General features: G+C 38.7%; 1 protein-coding gene and 1 long non-coding RNA gene across 2 annotated transcripts; both read left to right on the top strand.

Annotated features, from left to right (window-relative positions):
* The first annotated feature begins 13,233 nt into the window (after positions 1-13,233).
* LOC138925191 (uncharacterized) lies at positions 13,234-16,037 on the top strand. Its single transcript, XR_011441081.1, has 3 exons — positions 13,234-13,336; positions 14,777-14,836; positions 15,873-16,037. It is a non-coding gene; the product is annotated as an uncharacterized lncRNA (long non-coding RNA).
* Positions 16,038-16,670: 633 nt separating this feature from the next.
* Positions 16,671-17,644, top strand: OR52W1 (olfactory receptor family 52 subfamily W member 1). The gene is given in 2 exon segments (XM_014741775.3): positions 16,671-17,529; positions 17,532-17,644. Coding segments are annotated over 2 exon segments (957 nt in total). The 5' UTR covers positions 16,671-16,685.
* The last annotated feature ends 4,639 nt before the right edge of the window (positions 17,645-22,283 follow it).

The following is a 22,283-nucleotide window of genomic DNA, read 5'->3' on the forward strand; positions in this document are numbered from 1 at the left end:
CTTAAAGAAGCTCAGTGAGTTACATGAGAACACAGATATATGACTAAATGAAACCAGGAAAAAAATACCCGATCAAAATAAGAAGTTCAACAGAAGGAGAGAAATCATGAAAAGGACCAAACAGAAATCCTAGAGCTGAAGAATGCAATGACTGAACTGTAAAATTCAATAAGTAGCTTCAACAGCAGACAAAATCAAGCAGAAGAAAAAATCAAAGAACTCGAAGACAGATACAAGGATGTATGCCTTAAAGAGGAAATTATCTAGTCAGAGGAACAAAAAGAAAAAAGAATGAAAAGGAGGGAAGAAGCCCTACAAGACCTATGGGAGACCATCAAGTGAATCAATATATGTATTATGTGAATCCCAGAAAGAGCAGAGTACAAGAAAGAGGCAAAAAACTTGCTTAAAGAAATAATGACAGAACACTTACCAAATCTGGGGAGGGAAATGGACATCTAGATCCATGAAGCCCAAAAAACTCTAAATAGATAAAACATAAAGAGGTCTTCATTGAGGCACATTATAATCAAATTTTCAGAGGTCAAAGACAAAGGGAGAAATTCAGAAATAGCAAGAGAAAAATGACTCATCATGTACAAGGGAATCCACATAAGGCTATCAGCAGATTTCTCAGAAGATACCTTGCAGGTCAGAAGAGAGTGGGATGATATTCAAAGTGCTGAAGAAAAACACTTGCCAATCAACAATACTATACCAGGCAAAGTGGTCCTTAAGAAATGAAGGAGAGATAAAGACTTTTCCAGACAAATCAAAACTGAGGGAGTTCATCAGCACTAGACTCGCCTTACAAGAAATGCTGAAGTGTGCTCTTCAAGTTGAAACAAAAGGACACTAATTAGCAACATGAGAACATATGAAAGTATAAAACTCATTGGTAAAGGGAAGTAGATAGCCAAATTCATAATACTCTAATATAGTAATGGTGATATATAAATCACTTTTAAATCTGACATAAAAGTTTAAAGACAAATGTTTTAAAAATAACTATAGCTACAATAATTTGTTAATAGACACATAATGTAAAAAGATATAAACTGTAATATCAATTACACAAATAGTAGAGGAGAGAAGTAAAAGTACGGAGTTTTCATACATGATTGAACTTAAGTTGTTATAAGTTTAAAATAGATTGTAATAACGATAAGATATTTTCTGTAAGCCATATGTTAATCACAAAGAAAAACCATGTAGCAGACAAACAAAAGAGAAAGCAATCAAAGCATACTACTACAAAAGATCACCAAATCCCAAAGGAGGGTAGAAAGGAAGGAAGAAAGAAAAGGAACTACAAAATAGAAAACTTCTAATAAAATAACAACAGAAAGTCCTTACCTATCAATAATTACTTTAAATGTAAATGAATTAAATTTTCCAATCAAAAGACAAAGAGTGGCTGAATGGATTTAAAAAAAAAAGCCTACTGTACGCTGCCTACAAGAGACTCACTTTATCTTTAAAGTGCAGGGATGGAAAAAGATATTCCATGCAAATGTAACCAAAAAAGAGCAGTGGTGGCTATATTTATATCAGACGAAATAGACTTTAAGTCAAAAACTGTCAGAAGAGACAAAGAAGGTCATTATACAATGATAAAGGGATCAATTCATGAAAAGGATTTAACAATTGTAAATATATACAAACCCAATATCAGAGCACCTAAATATATAAAGCAAATATTAAGAGAATTGAAGGGAGAAACAGACGATAACACAATAATAGTAGGGGACTTCAATATCCCATTTCTACCAATGGATAGACATTCAGACATAAAATTAACAAGGAAACAGCAGACTTGAAGAACACTGTAGATCAAAAGCACCTAACGGATATAAACAGAACATTCTTCCCAACAGCAGCAGGATACACGTTCTTCTCAAGCACACATGGAACATTTTCCAGGATAGTCATATATTAGGTCACAATCAAGTCTTAACAAATTTAAGAAGATTGAATCATATCAAATACTTTTACTGACCACAATGCTATGAAACTAGAAATCAATAACAGAAGGAAAAAGGAAAAATTCAAAAATATGTAGAAATTAAACAACACACTCCTTAACAATCAATGAGTCAAAGAAGAAATCAAAAGGAAAATCAAAAAATATCTTGAGACAAATGAAAATGAAAACACAACATATCAAAACTTATGGGATGCACAAAAGCAGTTTTAAGAGGGAGGTTTATGGCAATAAACATCCACACTAAGAAAAAAAGAAAAAAGACCTCAAATAAATAACCTAAATTTACATCTAAAAGAACAAGAAAAAGAACTAAGCCCAAATTAATTGAAATAATAATGATTAGAGCAGAAATTAATGAAATAGAGACTAGAAAACTAGGGAAGATCAACAAAACTAAGAGATCATTTTTGAAAAGATAAATTGACAAACCTTTAGCTACACTAAGAAAAAAAGAGAGAATACTCAAATAAATAAAATCAGAAATGAAAGAGGATTCATTACAACTGATGTCAGAGAAATACAAAGAATTATAAGAGAGTACTATGAACAATTTTGACAACAAATTGGATAACCTAGAATGAATTGATAAATTCCTAGAAACACACAACCTACCAAGACTGAATCAGGAAGAAATAGAAAATTTGAACAGACCAATAATGAATAAGGAGATTGAATCAGTAATCAAAAACTTCCCAATGAAGAAAAGCTCAGGACCAGATGGCTTCACTGGTGAATTCTACCAAACATTTAAAAAAGCATTAACACCAAACCTCTCAAACTCTTCCAAAAAATTGAAGAGGAGAGAATACTTCCACACTCACTTTACAAGACTGGCATTACCCCGATACCAAAACCAAACAAGGACACTACAAGAAAAGAAAACTACAGACCAATATCCCTGATGAACATAGATGCAAAAAACCTCAACAAAATGCTAGCATACCGATTTCAAAAGCACATTAAAAGGATCATACATCATGATCAAGTAGGATTTATCTCTGGGATGCAAGGATGGTTCAATATATGCAAATCAATAAATGTGATACACCACATGGGCAAGATAAAGGATAAAAATCATATGACCATCTCAATAGACGCAGAAAAAGCATTTGACAAAATTCAATATCCATTTATGATAAAAAAAAAAAAAAGCAAATCTCTCAACAAATTAAGTATAGAAGGAATGTACCTCAACATAATAAAGGCCATAAATGATGAGGCCACAGCTAACATCATACCCAACAGGGAAAAGTTAAAAGCTTTTCCTTTAAGATCAGGAAAAAAAGTAAGGTGCCCACTCTGACCGCTTCTAATCAACATAGTACTAAAAGTCCTCACCAGAGTAATCAGGCAAGATAAAGAAATAAAAGTCATCCAAATCAGAAAATCAGAAGTAAAATTGCTTCTGTTTGCAGATAACATGATATTATATGTAGAAAATCCTGAAGACTCCACCAAAAAACTGTTACAACTAATATATGAATTCAATAAAGTCGCAGGATACAAAACTACATACAAAAATCAGTTGCATTTCTATACACTAAAAACAAACTATCTGAAAAAGAATTTTTTTTAAAAATCCCATTTACAGCTAAATGAATTAGCTACTTAGTAATAAATTTAACCAAGGAAGTGAAAAATCTATACACTGACAACTATCAAACATTGATGAAAAAAACTTAAGAAGACACAAATATATGGAAAGATATCCCATGGTTATGGATTGGAAGAATTAATATTATTAAAATGTCCATACTACTGAAAACAATCTACAGATACAATGCAATCCCTATCAAAATTTCAATGGCATTTTTCACAGAAATAGAAAAAACAATCCCAAAACTCACATGGAACCATAAGACTCTGAATAGCCAAAGAAATTTTGAGCAAGAAGAACAAAGCTAGAGGCATCACACTTCCTGATTTCAAATTATATTATATAGCTATAGTAATCAAACAGTACAGTATAGTAATCAAACACAAATAACAATGGAATGAATAGATCGTCCAGAAATAAACCCATGCATACAGTGTGATCCATGCAGTCAACTAATATTCAAAAAGGGTGCCGAGAATCCAAATTGAGAAAAAATAGCATCTTCGATAAATGATGTTGGGAAAACTGGATATCCACATGCAAAAGAATGAAGCTGGACAGAAAACAACAAACGTTGGAGAGGATGTGGACAAAAGGGAACACTCATACACTGCTGGTGGGAATGCAAACTGGTGCAGCCACTATGGAGAACAGTATGGAGATTCCTCAAAAAATTAAAAATATAAATGCCATATGATCCAGATATCCTACTACTGGGTATTTATCCAAAGAACCTGAAATCAATGATCCAAAGAGACTTATGCACCCCTATGTTCACTGCAGCACAATTCACAATAGACAGGATGTGGAAACAATCCAAGTGTCCTTCTACAGATGAATGGATAAAGAAGATGTGGTATATATATATAATGGAATACTACTCAGCCATAAAAAGGACAAAATTGTCCCATTTGCAAAAACATGGATGGACCTGGAGGGTGTGATGTTAAGCGAAATAAGCCAGAGAGAGAAAGACAAATACTGCATGATTTCACTCATATGTGGAAGACAACAAATACACGGATAAAGAGAAGAGGTTAGTGGTTACCAGAGGGGAAGGGGATTAGGGGGTTGGCGAAAGGACAAAGGGGTACATATGTACAGTGATGGATAAAAATTAGCCTACTGGGGGTGAGCACAATAAAGTGTATTCAGGAATTGATAAACAATAATGTACACTCAAAATTACACGTTATAAATCATTATAATCCCAATAAAATTACTTAAAAAAATGAAACTGGACCCTTATCTTACACAATACACAAAGTCAATTTAAAGTGGATTAAAAACTTAAATGTAAGGCCTGAAACCACAAACTCTCAGAAGACAACATAGGGGAAAATGTCCTTGACATTGGTCTTGGCAATGATTTTTTGGACATAACACCAAAAGCACAGGCACCAAATGCAAAATTAACAAGTTGAAATATGTCAAACTAAAAAGCTTCTGCACAGCAAAGGAAACATTCAACACAATGAAAAGGGAACCTATGGAATGGGAGAAAATATTTGCAAACCATATACCTGATAAGAGGTTAATATCCAAAATACTTAAGGAACTCATACAACTCAATAGCAAAAAAAAGAATCAAGTTGATTAAAAATGGACAAAGGATCTGAGTAGAGATTGCTCCAAAGAAGCCATACAAATGATACATAAAAGGTGCTCAACACTAATCATCAGGGAAATGCAAATCAAAACCACAATGAGATGGGGCTGGCCCCGTGGCCGAGTGGTTAAGTTCGCGCGCTCCGCTGCAGGCGGCCCAGTGTTTCGTCGGTTCGAATCCTGGGCGCGGACATGGCACTGCTCATCAGACCACGCTGAGGCAGCGTCCCACATGCCACAACTAGAAGAACCCACAACGAAGAATACACAACTATGTACTGGGGGGCTTTGGGGAGAAAAAGGAAAAAATAAAAATCTTTAAAAAAAAAAAAAAAAAAAAAAGAATAGTCAATGAAGCCTGACATTCAATATGGAAAAAAAAAAAAAAAAAAAAAAAAACCACAATGAGATATCACCTTATACTCGTTAAGATGGCTATTATTTTAAAAACGAGTGTTGACAACCATGTGAAAAAAAAGGAACCCTGGTACACTGTTGGTAGTAATGTAAATCGGCACAGCAATTATGAAAAGTGTACGGAGTTTCCTTATAACATTAAAAGTAGAACACCATATGATCCAGCAATCCCACTTCTGGGTATTTACCCAAAGAAATTGAAATCAGGATCTCAAAGAGATATCTGCACTCGTATGTTTATTGCAGCATTATTGATAATAGCCAAGATGTGTAAAAAACCTAAATGCCCATTGAATGGATGAAAAAAATGTGGCATATACACACAATGGAATATTATTGAGCCTTAAAAAAGAAGGAAATCCTACCATTTGCAACAAAATGAATAGACGTTATGCTAAGTGAAATAAGCCAGACACAGAAAGACAAACTGTATGACCTCACTTACAAGTGAAATCTAAAATAGTCAAACTCATAGAAGCAGAGTGTAGAATGGCGGTTGCCAATGGCTGGGAACTGGGGAAAGGGGAGGTGATGGTCAAAGGATACAAAGTTTCAGTTATGCAAGATCAATAATTTCTGGAGATCTACTATACAGTATAGTGCCTATAGCTAACAACACTATCTTGTATACTTGAAATTTGCTAAGAGAATGGATCATATGTTAACTGTCTTACCACACACAAAAATAATGACAACAATAATAATAAAGGGGGAAAGGAAAAATTTTGGTAAGAAATTGACATGTTTACGGCCTTGATAGTGGGGATGGTTTCACAGGCATCTATTTATACCCAAACTCACTGAGTTGTATACATTAAATAAATACAATAATGTATACTTTTTTTATATGTCAATAATACCTCAATAAATACAATACAATTTACAATCGCTACAAAGAAAATGAAATACTTAGGTAAACTTAAAACATGTATAGAATCTATATGCTGAATATTACAAAACACTGGTGAAAGAAATCAAAGTAGACCTAAATAAATGGAAAGACATACCATGGTCAGAGACTGGAAGATACAATACATTAAAGATGACAATTCTCTCAAATTGATCTATAAGTTTAATGCAATTTATACCAAAATTCCAGCAAGAATTTCTTTGTAGACATAAAAAGCTTATTCTAAAATTCACATGGAAAGACACAGAATCTAGAATAGCTAAAACAATCTTGAGAAAAAGGGAAGAAAAACCAGGAAGAATAACTAGCTGATATTAAGGCTTACTATACAGCTAAGTAATCAAAACATTATGCTATTAGCAAAGGGATAGACACAAAGATCAATAGACCAGAATAGAGAACCCAGAAAAAGACCCACACATATATGGCCAACAGATTTTGTGTATGTGTATGAGGAAGATTGGCTCTGAGCTAACATCTGTTGCCAAGCTTCCCCTTTTTGCTTGAGGAAGACTGCCGCGGAGCTAACACCTGTGTCAGTCTTCCTCTATTTCATGTGGGATGCCACCACAGCATGGCTTGACTAGTGGTGCTAGGTCCATGCCCTGGATCCAAACCTGCGAACCCCAGGATGCTGAAACAGAGCACACAAACTTAACCACTACACGGCAGGGTTGGCCCCCTAACTGATTTTTTACAAAGATGCAAAAGCAATTCAATGAAGGATAGCCTTTTCAACAAATGATGCTGGAGTAATTGGACATCCATATGCAAAACAGTGTACCTCAACTTAAACCTTATACTTTATACAAAATTTAAATCAAAATGGATCACAGACAAGGGAAAAACATAAAACTATAGAATTTTTAGGAAAAAAATGGGAGAAAATCTTTGAGATCTAGGTCTAGGCAAAGAGTTCTTAGACTTGACACCAAAAGGTCAGTCGACAAAAAGGGGAAAAAATGGTAAGTTGGACTTGTCAAAATTTAAAACACTCTGCAAAAGATCCTGTGAAAAGGATGAAAAGACAAGGTACAAACTGGGAGAAAATATTTGCAACGACATGTTTGACAAACACTAGTATCTAGAATATATAAAGAACTCTCAAAACTCAACAGTAGAAATAACAATCCAATTACAAATTTACAAAAGACATGAAAAAACATTTCACTGAAAAGGACATACAGATGGCAAATAAGCACCTGAAAGATGTTTAACATGACTAGCCATGAAAGATACAAATTAAGACTATGATGAGATATCAATACCCACCTCTTAGAACAGCCAAAAATAAAAAATAGTGACAACACCAAACACTGACAGGAATGTGAGAAACTGAATCACTTATAAATTGTTGTTAGGAATCTAAGTGGTATATTCTCTCTAGAAAACAGTTTGGCAGTTTCTTATAAAACTAAACATGCAACTACCATATGACCCAGCAATTGTACTCTTGAGCATTTATTGCGGAGAAGTGAAAACGTTCTCACAAAAACTCATACATGATTGTTAATAGAAACTTTATTAGTAATAGCCAAAAACTGGAAACACCCTTGATGTCCTTCAACAGATGAATGGCTCAACAAACTGTGGTACATCCACACCATGAAATATCACTCAACAATAAAAAGGAATGAACTATTAATACACACAACAACTTGGATGAATCTCAAAGGAGGTATGCTGAGTCAAAAAAAATCCCAAAAGGTTATATACTGTTTGATTCAATTTATATAACATTCTTGAGATGACAAAAGCTTAGAAATGGAGAAGTGATTGGTTTCTAGGATTTATGAGCAGGAGTTTCGGAGGGAGGGTAGGAGCAGTGTGTGTCTATAAAAGGACAAAAAGAGGAATCCTTGTGGTGATGGAATTGCTCTGTATCTTGACTGTATCAATGGTAATATCCTGGGTGTGATATTGCACTATCGCTCTGCAATTTGTTAGTACTGAGGGAAACTGCAGGAATGCTACACAGGATTTCTCAGTATAGTTTCTTACAACTGCTTATGAATATATAATTACCTCAAAATCAAAAATGTATGTGTGGTGTATGTGTGTGTGTAAGTGTATAGATAGCAATTTAAACAGAATACATTAGTACTCTATCTATTGACCTGAAGAATATACAATATATTAATGTTAAGCACCTAAGTGTAGTACCTGGTATAAAGTAGATGCTCCATTAAATGTTTGTCAAGTGAATAAAAGAAGATTGCATAAAATATATTTCTATTTGATCTCAAAATTATAAAAATAAAAAACAAAAAGTCTATGTGTTTGAATAAGTGCATATGAGCATGGAGAAAGGTGTAAAGAATGCAGGATGTTAAAAATTATCTGAGGAGTGGAGCAGGGGTTAGAAAGAGGACAAGACGAAGAGAAATTATTAAATTTTTTCTTTATACATCTTTTTAATTTTGGTTACAGTAAACACTTGTGAAATTTGTATTTTTAGAAGAGATAATAATAAAAGATTTTTTAAATATTTTTAGATTTGGGAAAAGGCAAACAACCTAATAAGATGAGAGTCAAAGAATTGAACAGTAGTAATATGACTGTAGGATTCTTTTAGCACAGCAATATTCAAATGGTACAAAGTTTGAAAAATGAGGCAAATGCAGTTTTTATCTGCAAAGAAATTGCTGAAACCCCAAGGAGAGAAGCTGAGAGGTTCAGTGACAACAGACTAAGTACAAAATCAAACATCAGAATGAGGAAAATAATGCTGTGACAACATGTTGTCCAGACTCAAGAGACAGTCCATGCCTAGTCTCTTTAGACTATCAGACAACTCTACGACATTGCTCCCTCCAAACAAAGAGGAAGAAAAATTGGCTAGGAACACATACACAGAAGTGATTGGCCAACACAGAAAGTGGCATTGGCACTGTTCACACTGCAGAGGAGGCAGATTTGAGTAATGTGAAAACTGAGACCAAACCAACATTTGCAGCACATCCTCAGCCTGGGTCAGTGACAAATTTTACAGTGTAGCAACTTCCACAGGGTATTTCAAATTGCTTTCAGTGCACAAGGGGAGGGAGAGGAGAAGAGATGATGGTCAGGGAATTACGGAACACTGTGTGTCTTTAGGGAAGCTGGAAGTCACAGTTGTCGGTGTATGGGAGTGGAGAGTCATGCGATATAAAATTCACAGTAGCAACTACAGAGGAGAGGCAGAAAAGTCCTAGATGCATCATCTACAGAAACTATAATGGAAAAGACAAAGAAGACATTGTTTTGGGCGGATGTAAGAATATTCAAGTAAATTTGGACGTCAGGAGAAAAGCCATCTTATTTGCCTACAGATTCTAGGCAAAGCAATGTGGCTGCTCTTTCAACCCTGAATTGGTGCATTGGCCTAGGGAAGGAAGGGGAAATGCAGGCTAAGAAGAAATGAAATTACTCAGGATAAGATGACGGAAACCATCCTGATTTAGTTGAATGAAGCCAACATAACCCTGATACTATATAGTCATTAAGAGAATCCATTTTGGACTCACACTGATCTAGATTCAAATCCAGACTCATTAGAAGTTTTGTGATCAGAAGTTAGCTATCATGCCCATGGTTTGTTATTTTATCTGTAAAATGGAAGTAATGATAGTACCTACCTCATAGGAATGTAATATTGAATGAGATGATATATGTAGAGTGCTTAGTCCAGCGCCCGACTCACAGTTAAGTGTTCAATAAATCACAACTTGGGACACAATTCTAAGTGTTGACAAGATTGTGGACTAACTAGAAATCTCATACAATGTTGTCGGGAATGCAAAGTGGTACAACTACTTTGGAAAAGCATTTGATAGCTTCTTATAAAGTTAAACATACATTTACCATGTGATACAGCAATCCCATCGCTAGGTATTTACCCAAGAGAAATTTAAAACGTATTTCTACACAAAGCTTTGTATGTGAATGTTCACTACAGCTTTATTCATAATAGTAAAAAAAAATTGAAAACAATCCAAATGTCTATGAAAAGGTTAATGGAGGAAGAGTTGTGAAATAGTCATACAATGGAATACTGTTCAACTGTAACAAGGAATGAACTACTGATACCTACAACAAAATGGATAAATCTCCAAAACATGTTGAAAGAAGCCACACACAAAATAGTACATACTACATGACTTCATTTATAAAAAATCCTAGAAAAAGTAAAACTAAACTATAGGGACAGAAAGTAGATCATTAGCTGCCTGAGGTTGGGGCTGGGCTCAGGAGTACAGGGAATTAACTGCAAAGACTAACAAGGGAACATTTTGGGATAATGAAAATGTTTTATTTCTTTATTGGGATGGTGCTTATACAAGTGTATACATTTGTCTAAACTTATCAGATTATACATTTAATATGGATGCATTTACCTCAATAAAATTGATTTTTAAAACTATAAGGAACCTTGAATTTATTTACAAAAGATGTGCATTATCTTCATGGAGAAATCTTTAAACTTTATTGATAAAAGCTATGAATGGAAAGATTCAATATTGGAAGGATATTAATGCTCCTCAATTAATCTATAAAACTAACTTAATTCCCAGTTAAGAGCCCATAGGATTTTTCATGGAACTTAAAAAAGTGATTCTAATGACCATGTGGAAGAAAAAAGGTACAAATAGAGCCAAGATGTCTCTGGGGAAAAAAAGATGTATATATACATGTAAATGTATATATATACAAAGACAAGAATAAGAAAGGGTTACTTGCCTGCCAGGTATAAAGACAATTACACTAATTAATATTGGTGAGAAATTAGCAAATATGTTAATGCAATAAAGAACAGAGACTAGATCAAATCTATTATATATGGGAACTTAGTGTATAACAATTGCGTATCAGTGGATAAAGGTACTGTGACAACTGAGTTTCCTTAAAAGAAAAATAAATAAATAAAATTAGATATTAGTCTCATGTCATGCACACAAAAATAAATTTCAAATGGATTAAAAGAATTAAAAGTAAAAATGTCTATACACTATAAAATGTATAATAATATCTTTACAATCTCAGGATAGGAAAAGATTTATTAAAAAATACACAAAACCACATGGCCTAGGTGTGTTTTTCAACTAAAATTCAAACTTTCTGGAGGACAAGTGACATCATAAACAAAATTAAAAGATAATTAACAGACTAGAAGATTATATTTCTAACATAAAACAAAGGGTTGGTATCTAGAATATATAGAAAAGGTCTACAAAAAAATACAGGAGGAAAAAAGACAGCTGAATAGAAAAATGGGCAAAGAAAATGATGAGGCAATTTATAAAAGAGGAAATCTAAGTGAACAACAAATATACGAAAAATGTAAATTAAAATGAGCTAATATTTCTTATTAATCAGATTCACAAAAATGTATGAGTCTGATAATATAAAGTGTTGTCAAAGATGTTAAAAAAAAAGGATCTCTCATATACTGCTAGTGGGAATACAAACAACTATTTTGAAGAGCAATTTGATGATATCTGCTCAAGATGTGCATATCCTATGACTCTGCAATTCCACTTCTAGATGCATACTCTATAGAAGCTTTCATACGTGCAAAAATGCAGGCGTGTATAAAGATGTTAATAGCAGTACAAATAGCAAAATAACCAGAAACAATTTTAAGTCCATGAATAAATAAATAAATGATATTTGGCATAATCACATGCTATAAAACTATGTAGCAATTTAAAATTAGGATGATAAAGATCTGTATACCTGCATAAATAAAACACAAAACATAATTTCCTGTAAACAGTAGGAAATAATTCATGTAAATATTTAAAAGTACCAACTAGCAAATGCATTAAAAACTGAATTAGAAAGATACACTAAATTCACAATAATTGTCATCTTCTATAGAATGGAACACTATAGGAGATAAAAGACTTTCCTATTATCTGTAATTTTTATTGCCTTTATTAAAAAGGAATTAAAAGCAAGTGGGACATAATGTTAGTAACTGTCAATTCTGCATGAGTTGATATATGTACATTTGTTCTTATTCTTTGTATTTTTATATATATTAGCCACTACTCAAAAAGTATAACAAAAAAGAAAATACAAAGAAGTATATAAGAGACAAGGGCATCAGTTATGAGGCTGCTGCAATATTCTAAGATAAGGTTGTGTGTTATAAAATAGGATATACTCCAGTGGGGACAGAAGGAGACAGATACATGAGCTCTTAAGAAGATGGGCTCCCACGGCTGCTTGAATGTAATGATAAGAGAAGCTGTTTCCTCATCCATAATACTGTGCTTGGCATGTAATGAGTTCTTAATGTTTGCTGAATCCTGTGGATGACATTAGCACTTTTCCCAGTTATAAGTCATCCATGAAGTGTGAGCTTAGAGGAAGGGAGGTAATGATGGGAAAAGATAAAAGGCACTACCTATTATCTCAGAAAAGAACTTCAAAGAATTAATTTCTTCAAAGGTGGCCCCAACAAAGTAGTTAATTCAGAAGTTTCTTCTAAATGCTAGAAAACCTTTAGAGGGAACTATTCATCTTCTGCAGGGAAAGTCTTTGGCAGACCATCTCAGCAATGCTCTCCTTAGCCAGAGATTCTTAGTCAAAAACTGCCTCTTCCATGTCTTACATTGAAGGAAAAGAATGATTGAATAAGTTAAGGGGGGGTTTCAAGATCCTAACTCAATCTTACTGTCTTACAGTGTTGCCTGGGAGACAAGGATGGGAACTATGACCTCAGCATGCAGAAGACTAGAGTCACTGCCATATGTGGTCAAAAACGAATCAACCCAAAGGACTGAACCAGTTGCAGAGGAAAGGAAAATGGCTAAGGAGAGCAGACATTATGGTAGAGTTCATTAAAAAACTAGATCTGACCAATTCCATATCCCTACTAGAACATGACTTCTATAATAGAGAGGAACAACAGTTCCTCTCCAAATCTACCACCTCAGTGCCAGAACATCCACTGTCCTATGGACTGGGGACTCCTAGTGCCCCAGAGTTTTACTGGGGTTCTACTAGTCACAGAGGGGTCTCATACTGACCTGGGGATTTAGAGTTGACAACGGAGTTTGCCTTAGGAGTGTTCTAGAAGAGGATTCACCCTTGAGTGGCAACACTAGGACCCAAGATTTTCTGATCTGTAATCTAATGTGTAAATGAATAATCTGCTCTTACGTGTTGTTGCTCACTGGTTATTGTAAGCAGAAAACTATAGAACAGGCCCACAAAGACACAAGCTGATCTCTGGGAACCCTATTCTATAGCAGGTATTGGTGGTAGCTGCATTAGTCAAAGAAGTGAGAATATCAGGGTCAATTTCCAGAGTCCTCCTATCCTATTTTCTATGCCAGTCCAGAGGCAACTGAGAGGTCCAATGAGCCTCTCTTCCTCCTCCCACTCTACCCCCACTCCCCACAGAGGGCTGGCATCCACCTCTGGAGAGCAGGTTCTGGCATATAGCCCCACAGGTCGCAGGTTTATTGTCAGATCCCCTCCTCTAATGACCAATGTGACAGGGAAACACCAGCCAGGTGACCCTCCATGTGTTCAGAGAGCTCCTATAATGTTGGACTGGGGCCTGGGAGACGAACAAAGGAACTTTTCTAGAGACAAAATCAATGATATTCCCCTTAGCTCTTTGTCTGTAAAATGGGGGAAATAATTGTGCCTACTGCAAATGCATGTTGTGAGACTGGGCTTAGCACAGTGCCAGCACATAGGAAACCCCATGGGACTGTTAGCCATCACTATCATTCAGAGACTTCCCTGACTCCCCCAGGAAGAGAGAGAGGCCCCTTCCTCTGTGATCCCACCATATCTGGTACTGACCTGAGTCAACGCAGTGACTTTAATAGCCTTCCAAAAAATGTTTGGATCACAGTGTCCACCAGACAGTGAGCTCCTTGATGGCAGCAAGGGTCTTATATTGTCTTTGTAGCCTCACCACAGGGTCAGGTGCAAAGGAGATTTAAATCAGTTCTGCTACAAAGTTGGTTTTCAAATGCAAATTTGTTCCAACCAACATATGTATGAGGGAATGAGCACAATGCGAATTTTGTTTTTGCTCATGTGTGATTCCATCTGCGAGAAACAAGGCGAATGCAGAAAACTGCACTCAGCTGAACTGAGCCTCGTAGGAAAACCCAGCATGAACACATGCACACATGCAAACATCTATCAGCTGCATCAGTTCACCACTTCTATTATGAGCCACACCATCCACATCTGGTGTTACAATATTCCACCCAATTTCAGAGTAATCTTTCCTTCTACTACTTCACAGTAATTCCCAAGCTGCTTCCAACACTCACTTCCACAAGGAAAATTCCAGATCTTTTTCAAGGTAAAGTGTCATTTTTATTGGTGCATCCATATACTTTCTATTTAACATGTGTAAAACTGTGCTACCATTTTTATTAAGTTCCTATCCTTTTTCAAATGTGTCATTGATGAAGTTCTTAATGTTGTGCCCCTACTCCCATTTTTCCCATAGGTCCTCTGGTTTTGTTGTATTATCTTGCATAGTATAGTGATTTTCAGGATATATCTTCTTGTAGCAGAATCATACTCAGTGGACTTGTGGTGGATGGTGACTCTTTCTGATTTCCATGGATACCTAACAGTCCTGAAGCTGTAGGAGACCCTGTTAGTCAGCAAATGCTATTTGGGCCAGCAGTGTCCCACAATTAAAAGCCACAAATATTCATTTATAGACAACTACCTGCCAGACATTGTGATGAGCAGTGGAGATACTGTGGCTAATAAGAAGCACTCCCTGTAACTCTTTCAGTCTAGTTGGGGAGAGAGGGACAAGTAATTACAACAGAGAAGGAATAAAGCTATTAAAGAATAAAGAAAGTGAGGTCTTTTCTCCAGACTTCAGAGTCAGTAAAGACCTCACAGAGGAAGTGTTGCTCTTTCCCAGGTCTCTCCACTCCCATAAGTCAGTCTCTTTCCTTGTTGCCTGCATCTCTGCCTTACTCTACTCCCTGAGTTAATGAGCCTATCATCGCTGAGTAAAGAGGCAGAACAGGGAAGAGTTAATGTGGCACAGGTGGGAGGGGGAAGGGCCCTGAGGGAAGGTAGAACAGCCACATAAAGGGCCCCACAGGCACTGGTCAAGGGAAGAGAAGCTGCATGTTCAACACACAGTGCTCAGGATCTTTCCCCAGCCAAGTCTTCTGCTGGTGCTTTCTTCCTCCTTCATTTATCCATTCAACATTTATTAAGCTTCTGTCATGGGCGAGATTCTGGGAGGCATCGGTCCCATTCTCCCTGCATCCTCCAACATCAGAGATGTTTCTTCCTCATATAGCTGCTACTCTGGGTTAAATGGCATTTCCTCCCCGTCTGTCACCTCCATTCTCTCTGGCACCCAGGAATGAGACTCTAGTGGGACCCCCTTCTGAGTCGTGAAGAAGGAAAAGAGACAGACAAGTTCCTTTTTCTGCTGCCATCTCTCTTTCTCCGATGGTTCCCAGGCCCAACTTTAATTCTTCAGCCAGCGTTCAAGTTCACTACTTCAGCATCAAGTTAAGAATAATGTAAGCATCCCACCCTCAAAGACCCACCAGGTTTTCTCCTGTCACATCAGACTTCCAGCTTCACACTAGGTCCCATGTGCCTCTCCCTCCTGTTTCTCCCTTTCTCTCTACTCTCTTCCTTTCTTCTTGGAGGGTTGGTGCCCCAAATGTTAAAGCTGGGCAACACTTAAGATCATTGTGCCCATCCCCATTGGAGAGCTGAAGCTGAGGCCTGAAGTTGTGCCTAAGGACATGTAGTCAGGAACAGGACCAGCCTGAGGCCTGATCCCACCCAGCACTGGCTTTCTCCCCATCTACTGAGACTGAGACTGGACTCTACTTGGACCTTGAGGAAGAAAAACATTCATCTCAGCACCACTCAGCTGACCTCCAACTGGAGGGCTTCTGGCTGTACCAGCCACTGCAGCATTAAGCCCCCACTTCCTCACTACCACTGTCTCCCCATTTCCCCCCTACAACGGGCTTTCAGGTACAAAGGATTCTGTCATCCTAGCTAGGGTTGTGACCTTAATTATCCATCCAAACCCCAACCAAATCTTATAACCCTGTGATCCTCCCAGCCCTGCACTACCCAAAATCTCTCCCTTTGTTCTTCCCCTATCAGGAGCCATGCCTCCACGAGCCCTAAAGCTTTGCCCCCACCACAGGATGGCAGAAGCTCCACAGCCCAACTCCACCTTCCCACGCCCAAGCTTCTTCATAATGGCTGGCATTCCAGGGCTAGGGGATGCCCAGGCCTGGATGACATTGGTCTTCGGGCCCATGTATCTGCTGGCCTTGCTGGGCAATGGAGCAGTGCTGGCAGTGGTGCAGATAGACTCCACACTACACCAGCCCATGTTTCTACTCCTGGCCACACTGGCAGCCACAGACCTGAGCTTAGCCACATCTATAGCCCCAGGGTTGCTGGCCGTGCTGTGGCTTGGGCCCCAGCCTGTGCCATATGCTGCCTGCCTTGTGCAGATGTTCTTTGTTCATGCGCTGACTGCCGTGGAATCTGGTGTACTGCTGGCCATGGCTTGTGATCGTGCTGTAGCAGTAGGGCGTCCACTGCATTACCCTATTCTAGTCACCAAAGCCCGTGTGGGCTATGCAGTCCTGGTACTGGCACTGAAAGCTGTGGCTATTGTTGTGCCTTTCCCTCTGCTGGTGGCACAATTTGAGCACTTCCGAGCCAAGACCATAGACCACGCCTACTGTGCACACATGGCAGTGGCGGAGCTTGTAGTAGGTAACACATGGGCCAACAACTTGTACGGGCTGGCACTTTCCCTGGCCGTGTCAGGTGTAGATATTCTGGGCATCAGTGGCTCCTATGGGCTCATTGCTCATGCTGTGCTGCGGCTGCCTACCCGAGAGGCCCGTGCCAAGGCATTTGGTACATGTAGTTCCCACATCTGTGTCATTCTGGCCTTCTATGTGCCTGGTCTTTTCTCCTACCTCACACACCGCTTTGGTCGTCACACTGTCCCAAAGCCCGTGCATATCCTTCTAACATCTATTTGCTGCTGCCACCTGCCCTCAACCTTCTCATCTATGGGGCCCGCACCAAGCAGATCAGGGACCGGCTACTGGAAACTTTCACATTCAGAAAAGGCCAGTTCTAACAGGCAGTGAAAACAATGGAGCCTGGGGGTGGAGGTGAGGGGACATTCAAAGGAGAGTCTGGGGTCTAGAGGTATGGATTATGTCATCTTTGTCCCATTATCTGCATATGACTGTGATAACCACTCAATAGATATTTGCTGTGAAGCTTCTACTACGTGTACCACTGGCAGTTGTAGACTTTGGTCTAGCCATGTATCCTGCTTGGGATGAGGCAGGAAGCAGGGGACTACATGCTACCATGCGGGGAAAATAAGAAGAGATCAGGGAATTATCAGGGAATCATGGTACACAAGATTTAACTTAAAGAAACCTGCTCCCTCCCACCATCATTTTAACCTAAGTCTTCCCATGTTCCCATACAAAAGCTCCTCTACAGATCCTGGACCTGGGGGTCTGGGAAGAGTGACACTGCCTCTGGAGGCAAATGCTTAGTTAGGTACTTGCCTGGGATCACAGCCCTCTCTATTCCTGGAGCCAGATTCTGTTTTCAGCCTGTCCTTATGGAAGGAGTTATACAGGCATATCCCCCACCTTCTGAGAATCTGGATAATGTGCCCTGGGTCCCAATTTGGCCAGGGTACTGAACTTTAAGACACTGCCACTTCAGAGAACCCTCTTGGTCTCATATGTAATTGCTATCCTCCAACCCCCACTTTCCTGCCAGTCTTAAGAATTAATGGCTAGAACTTCTTTCCCTGAGCCTGCAGCTTCAGGGGTCAGGCGTCCAACTGAAAGAAATTTTGATATCCCAGAAAATAACCACTTCACGTGCTTGCCTGAGGTCCCAAGTCACTGTGGTCTCTTACCCATCTGCCCTTTTGTGCATCCTCAGCCAAGAATGTAGAATTCCCAAAAATAAAATCCTCATCAGCACCCCTATTTGTCCTGGCCAAAATCACTAAAAGCATATGATGTTGGTGCAATATGATGAAATAGGAATATTTCACACTGCTGTGGCTTCCAGAGAACAAAGATATTAAACAGGAAGTGCCAGGATGTTGCCCAACATGGGATGCACTTTCAGCTAAGACTCCACACAGAAAGGGACATTGCACAAAAGATCTTTCACACCAGTATAGAGTCCAGAAGGAGTATAATCTCAGAGAAAAGGCAGAGAAACACTGTTACGAGGTCAGAGAAAGCTGCATGCTGCACAGGCAGACACAAGTTCTCTGGGAAAATTATCATAACTGCAGATATTAGAGTTAGCCATGAAGACCTGAAGCCAGGTGTAATGCTGACCACTTAGCAGAGATAGCTGGACCAAGCACCATGGGATACCACACAGAAGAGGCTGCAGATCTGAAAAAGCTGGTGATGCCTTCTCCAGAGCCACATGGTCTTCATTAATAAGGAACTGAAGAGATAGCCCAGAAGCTCTACGTGGTTTTCAGAGGTGTTGTCACACTAAAGCCAAGTGGACAAGGAGGAAATCTACAGTTTTCCTTGAGTATGAGCTCAGTCATTCTCAAGACTAATCTTTTTCATGACATTCTGAGTTAAAAAGCCCTCCAGGCAATGATTTTGTGGATAACTGTGACAAAATTCTAATCCTAACAGGTCACAAGTCTTTAAGATGTCCATACCCTTCTCTCAGGGATTCCTCTTCAATAAATCCATCCCAACAAAATAGAGATGTGAACAAAGATGTATGCAGTAAGATATTTATTATAACATTATTATAAAGAAATATATTATAAAGAATTTATATGTGTGACAGTCCTGTGTCCCACATACACGCGCCACCAGTTTTTGCCTTTCCACTGTGGTACATGAAATAAGAAATCATGTGCAGCCAATGTTCATAAGCAATGAATTCTGTCACCCTCCCACCACAGGAAGCCTCTCTTCTAAGGCACCTTCACTACCTGGCTGTGCACAACTCCCCAAGGCAGCTGATTCATACCTATACATTGTTCATTGTAAGAACTTTCTTCCTTCAAGCCAAAGATCCACCCGCTTGGACATTTGTATTTTGCTTTGGAATGAGATTGCATTCATACCTACCATGTGGTGTGTTTAGAAGGCTTTACTGGCACTCTTACTCCTCACAACCACCTGAGAACAATTATAAACCCATAATCCCTTATCTACAATTCCAAAATAAAAAATCTCAGATGAAACAATAGTTTTTTCATAACTATGGCCCAAAACCTGACCTGAACCATCACAATTGTATTTCTTGTATTTATTTATTTCACTTAGTGTGAATATTCATAGAGTTAGCTGCAGAAATATTGATGTTTGATTATAGGCACTGCCCTGAATCTCACTAGGGTATTCCTTTATATATGATAAAGGCACTATTTTCCCTTTCTAAAATCTGAAAAGTTCTGAATTCCAAAATACATCTGTCCCTAAAGGTGTCAAATAAGGGATTAGGGACTTGTACGATTGTCCCTGCAGCCTGAAATAAGTGAAGAGACTTGTTGGGGCTCTTCATTACTTTAAACTCTTTGTTATCAACACTATTCTATATTGCCCTAGAGGTTCTTGCAGAGAACCTCATGTTCTCTGGATAATCAGCCCCCACCTGTTTATTCCCCTCATGCTCTCCACTCTCTTCACCCCTCAGATATGCTGCAGGAAATCTGCACCTCCCTCCCCATGGAGATCCCAGAACATGCCACACTGGAGGCAAACTAACAAGCAGGACATGGCCCAAACAGCCCAGCCCTTGGGCTCATCAACTCCACCCAGAACTCAGTCGTCATCTGTTTTCCTTCAGCAACTTTTAGTCTGACTCTATGAGCCAAAAGGAGAGACAGACTTACTTAATGTCAGGGTAGGGTAGTGTGAAATTTAGGGAGCCCAGAGAATCGTGGTAATCAGACAGCAAAAGAGAGAAAAGAGAAGGTATGGGCTTCTGGCAGAGGAGTTCATCGGTATTCAACTTCCCCTGTGAGCCCCCTCTATGAAAAATCCAAAAGAGATCCTCATCAAGTTTCACCAAAGTCCCATCTCCACACCTACCTCAGCCACCCCTTTTTCATTCTGGAACCCCCTTAGGATATGAACATGCATCATTCTCTGCCTCTGTTTATCAATAACTCTCATTGTCTCTGTACCTCTGCATCTCTGTCTCCTTGCACCATCAGCTTTGCCCTATGTCTGTATCTCTTGTCCTTGTGTATGTCTCTCTCTCTCTACCTTTGCCCTATGTCTGTATCTCTTGTCCTTGTGTATGTCTCTCTCTCTCTACCTTTGCCTACCTCACCCAGAATTCCTTTCTGGAGGGAGAAGAGGTGCTAACTATACTATACCAGGTGACCTCTCCTTGTTAACCATAATAAAAAAATGTGCTAAATGGGCATTAGGAGGAAGAGACTTGGTTTCACTTGTCTTAACAAGCAACTTGGGGTTTCTGATTTGGTCGATTGCAGCTCTCCTCTCATCCTGCCCACTTCTTTCTCATTACAACACTTTGCACTTCCATCTAGCATGCACCCCCTGCACCACACACTCAGGCGAGCAGAAAGAACATATTGGTTTCTCCCTTCATCAGAAGGAACTGCTGTTTAATGTTTAAAGATGGATTCAGGCAGACGTGGATTTGAATCCCAGATCCTCCATTAACTAACTGTATAACTCACATTAATTCATTTAACCTCTCTGAGCTTGTTAATTCACTTGTAAAACGGGGAAATAATAGTACAATCATGTCTTAGTATCCGTGGGGTATTGGATCCAGGAACCCCAGCAGATAGGAAAATACAAGAATGCTTAAGTCCCCTATATAGAATGGTGTAGTACAATGATTACAGTTGGCCCTCCATTTAACTGTGGATACAGAGGGCCGACTATACCTACTTTAGATGTTACTAAAAGGATTAACTAAGATAATGCATTCAAGTGTTTGGCACAGCCCCTAACACATAAGAGTTCAATAAATATTTGATATTATTTCCTCTCCTAGAGCAGAGGTCCATGCCCACTGTCAAAACTTTGCTCAAAGACCTGGCACCCACACCCTTAGCTCTGTCTAAGGAGACCTGCCCTCCCCTGAGCCCAGTGATATCTCCTTTGGGAACTTTTCTTGGCAACACTCTCTCCCACCACTGCAGGACCACTCCCCGTGCCCCATATTCATGCCACCTCAGCCAGCTCAGGCGATGGCCAACTTTGTGGGATACCTCTACATCCTGGGATGGGATGGGGGAAGGTGCGCCCCATACACAAAGAGGTCATTAGGCACACAGGAGACTCTCCAGAGGGACTTGAGAGAGGACTATTTGGACAGATAAGGGTCACAGTGGGAGAGTAGAAAGGCTCTCTAGAGTGGTTCTTCTCCAGGGAAAAACCACTCTTCTTCTCCAGCAAAACATCAGGTTGCGATCCCTTACAGAGACACAAGAAGAAATCACACATAGATCAGGGTTGTAAAAGGAGAGGACCCACTAGACACAGATTTGCCTAGGATAGGGGGTAGAGGATGAAGAAAAATTTCCTCAAATTTACCTGGGTAATTCTAGCTTCCTGAAAGTTCTTTCCAGTTACTAAGGTAACATTATCCCAATTAGACTACTCTCCACATTGTCACTGCTCAGCATGATACCCTCCTACACACACATGTGGTTTTCATTGCAATTGTAACCCACTCATTAATAATGGGTTTCAACCTAGGATGCACATTAGAAT

The sequence above is a fragment of the Equus caballus genome, chromosome 7 (genome assembly GCF_041296265.1).
Source record: "Equus caballus isolate H_3958 breed thoroughbred chromosome 7, TB-T2T, whole genome shotgun sequence".
Taxonomy (NCBI): Eukaryota; Metazoa; Chordata; class Mammalia; order Perissodactyla; family Equidae; genus Equus; species Equus caballus.